Here is a 3,709-nt window from a genome sequence, read left to right as displayed (position 1 = left end):
TAGCAGGGGCATTCGTAAGCCCAAAAGACATTACTAAGAACTCATAATGCTCATACCTGGTCCGAAAAGCAGTCTTGGGCACATCCGCTGCCCGTATTTTCAATTGATTATAACCAGATCTCAAATCAATTTTTGAGAAGGTACAAGCACCTTCTAACTGATCGAACAAGTCACCGATGCGATGAAGAGGATACTTGTTCTTAACAGTTACCTTATTCAGTTGCATGTAGTCTATGCACATCCGAAAACTTCCGTCATTCTTCTTCACATACAACACAGGAGCACCCCAAGGGGATGCACTTGGTCTAATAAAGCCTTTACCTAACAACTCTTGAAGTTAGGCCTTTAACACTCTTAACTCAGCTGGAGATATTCTATAAAGGGGTATGGAAATGGGGCGAGTAACCGGCTCTTGATCAATACAGAGATCAATATCTCTATCCGGTGACATACAAGGATGGTCTGCAGGAAACACATCCAGAAACTCGCGGACTTTCGAGACAGGCTCAATCGAGGGTACTTGGGAATTTTCGTCCCTGAGGTGTGCCAAGAAAGCTAAACAACCCTTACTAACAATTCTCTTAGCACGAAGAAAGGAGATAATATGAACGGGGGTGGAAGTGTAGTCACTCTCCCACACTAGCGGATCTGTCCCAGGCTTGGACAATGTCACAGTTTTAGAATTACAATCTAGGATTGAAAAATTTGGAGAAAGCCAAGTCATACCTAGAATTACATCGAAATCAACCATTTCTAGGATAACAAAGTCTACATGAGTATTGCTCCCCACAAAAGTCACAAGACAAGACCTATACACCTTTTAAACTATCACAGACTCACCCACCGGAGTAGAAACACGAATAGGCATGTTAAGCAAATCACAATGTAAATCAACACTAGTAGCAAATGAGGAAGATATATATGAAAATGTCGATCAAGGATCAAATAATACAGAAGCCATGCAATCACAAACCAAATGTTTACCTATGATAACAACATCAAATGTCTCGGCTACAGACCTCCCAGGGAAAGCATAACAATAGGCCCTATCACCTGTTTGTCCGTTGCCCCTATCATGTTGTGTTGCACTGCTTCCAACTTGTCTCCACCTCGGCTGATTTGGTGACCACCATTATCTTGACCAACGCGTCCTCCAGAATGGCGGCCTCTCCCATGACCACCTCTACCCCTAATTATTGGGGGTCTGTAACTCTGTTTTGGACAAACCCTTCTAATATGTCTAGTCTCTACACATCTGTAACACTCTCTAGAGTCAAACATAGGCCTCTGTGAGAACGACGAAGTCTGGGGATAACCTTCAAACTCAGAGAAATGTTGATCGATCTACGGTGGACCCCAAGCTATAACCTGTAGTGAAGACTGAATAGGTCGGGCTGGGTAACCTCCTAAACTCTGCCCTCTGGAGTAAGAACCACTAAATTCACCTCCCTTACAAAACTTCTTAGATGTGGATGCCATGGTGAAGTCGTTTTGCTTCACATCCTCCACTTCTATCACAAAATCTACCACCTCTTGAAAGGATTTTGCTGCAGCAACTACCTGTAAGGCTGGAATCTTCAAATCTGACCTCAATCCCTTCACAAAACGGCGAATCCGCTCTTGTGGACTAAAGCAAAGCTGGGTGACATACCTGGATAATGCACGAAACTTACCTTCATAAGCAGTAACCGACATCCTGCCTTGCTCTAGGCTCATGAACTCATCTCTCCTCCTATCCCTCAAATTCCAGGGTATATACTTTTCCATAAATAAGCTAGAGAATGATGCCCATGAGGTCGTGCCTGTGCTAGTTGACACTCAACATACGATCGCCACCACATTTTGGCATTTCCCTGAAACTGATACGTCACAAACTCAACGCCGAACCGTTCTACTATGTCCATCTTATGTAGCAGCTCATGACAATCAACCAGAAAATCTGAGGCATACTAAGATTCAGCACCCTTGAACACTCGAGGTTTCAACTTTAAGAACTTAGTGATAAGATCATGCTGATCACTTGTCATTATAGGCCCTGTAGTCAACCGGGGAAACGTGCCTATTTCCAATGAGGCATCCATGCGGGGAGCCACATCAGCTGCATGTTGTACTCCCTGAGCCTGAGGTGCTGGTGCAGAAAACACTTGAGGTGCTTGGCCTTGATCGAATAACACGCTAAGATAAGCAAGAACCTAATTAATCATCTCTGGGTAGGTTGGGGTGGTAATTCCTCATTCTTCACTTGCTCATTCTCCCCATCCTCACCCTCTCTTACTACTTCCTCAGTCGGTGGAGGAGTCACCGCCCTACTACTAGCTGGGCCAGGTGCTTGTCCTCTTCTTCTAGAGGACGTCCTCCCGTGACCTCTACCACGGCCTCTTGCCACTGCTCCTCTTCGAGCTACAGCCCAGTGGCTGGCTCAGACGCACCCTGTCTTGCCGGTGTTGGTGTTGGCGCAGTCGTCTCTCTAGTTCTAACCATCTGCGAAATAGAGTGAAGATGGTCAGATACCAATTTGTATCACCCAGATACCAATTTGATCCAACTAATAGCACGAAAGAAAGAAAGAATTGAATTTCCCTTAAGTCCTATAGACTCTCAAAGAAAAGTAAAGGCGTCCCCCTACCGTTCCTCAAGACTCTTATAGACTCGTTATTGTGTGATGAGACCAATGAACCTAATGCTCTGATACCAAGTTTGTCACGACCGAAAACGCGCAGTGAGTGGCACTCACACTTATTCTACTATGTGAGAGAACCAACCAATCTAAACCCGAACATTTCAATACAATATAAACAGAATATAATGCGGAAGACTTAAAACTCATTAATGAACATCGATTAAATAACTTCTAAAACTCAATACTTATTATTATCCCCAAATTCTGGAAGTCATCACACCAAGAACATCTATCCTCAAATTTCTAATTCTAAGAGTATTCAAGAAACTAAAACAAGTAAAAGAGATGATACATGTCCGAACTTCAAGACGTCAGGACGTGAAGGAGAGTGTCCAGTCCGAGCTAGAAATAGTAGCTCACCCTGAATTCTGATATACTGAAGACTGGCTAGAGTTGCGGACGAGTCGAAGTCGATGGTACATTTGCTGCATTCCACAAATAACAAAGAGAAACATACAAGTAGGGGTCAGTACAAGGCACAAGTACTGAGTAGGTATCATCGGCAAACTCAAAATAGAGAACAATATATATCAAATAATAGCATAAAATCAACCATAATACTTAACAGGTGATGACAACAAGTACAAGAATCATTGATAACAACACCAAGCACACCCATGAGGACTCAAGCCTCCACACCATACTCATTTGGGAGATAGTTTCTTTGAATTTAAATACATCTACATAATTCCAGATTCAATCCCTTTATTCCTTTTGTGTGGGAACGTGACACTACGATCCCCTAATACTACGTGTCGGTTCGTGACACTCGATCCCCTAATACTACGTTGTCGGTTCGTGACACCCGATCCCCTAATACTACGTGTTGGTTCGTGACACTCTATCCCCTAATACTACGTGTAGGTTCGTGACACCCGATACCCTCATACTACGTGTCAGTTCGTGACACCAGATCCCCTAATTCTACATGTTGGTTCGTGACACCCGATCCCCTAATTCTACGTGTTGGTTTGTTACACCCGTTCCATTAACCTCATTCTTTTAGTTCATCAAGCCTTTATTTATATC

General features: G+C 43.5%; 1 protein-coding gene across 1 annotated transcript; it reads right to left on the bottom strand.

Annotated features, from left to right (window-relative positions):
• Window positions 1-337: 337 nt before the first annotated feature.
• On the bottom strand, window positions 338-1,767 carry LOC138338494 (uncharacterized). The gene is made up of 4 exons (XM_069289460.1): window positions 1,674-1,767; window positions 1,369-1,568; window positions 1,020-1,287; window positions 338-726 (listed from the first exon to the last, which is right to left on the bottom strand). Exons 1-4 carry the CDS (start codon window positions 1,765-1,767, stop codon window positions 338-340), a joined length of 951 nt encoding a protein of 316 aa, XP_069145561.1.
• Window positions 1,768-3,709: the final 1,942 nt, after the last annotated feature.

The sequence above is a fragment of the Solanum lycopersicum genome, chromosome 9 (genome assembly GCF_036512215.1).
Source record: "Solanum lycopersicum chromosome 9, SLM_r2.1".
In the NCBI taxonomy this organism is placed as follows: domain Eukaryota; kingdom Viridiplantae; phylum Streptophyta; class Magnoliopsida; order Solanales; family Solanaceae; genus Solanum; species Solanum lycopersicum.
This window is presented reverse-complemented; position numbering and strand designations above follow the sequence as displayed.

Coding starts and splice junctions, on each gene's coding strand:
- LOC138338494 (XM_069289460.1), bottom strand. CDS start 1,767: ATGGAAAAGTATATACCCTGGAATTTGAGGGATAGGAGGAGAGATGAG. Junction 1,569..1,673: donor GTCGGTTACTGCTTATGAAG/GTAAGTTTCGTG, acceptor TGAAGATTCCAG/CCTTACAGGTAGTTGCTGCA. Junction 1,288..1,368: donor CTATTCAGTCTTCACTACAG/GTTATAGCTTGG, acceptor TCGTTCTCACAG/AGGCCTATGTTTGACTCTAG.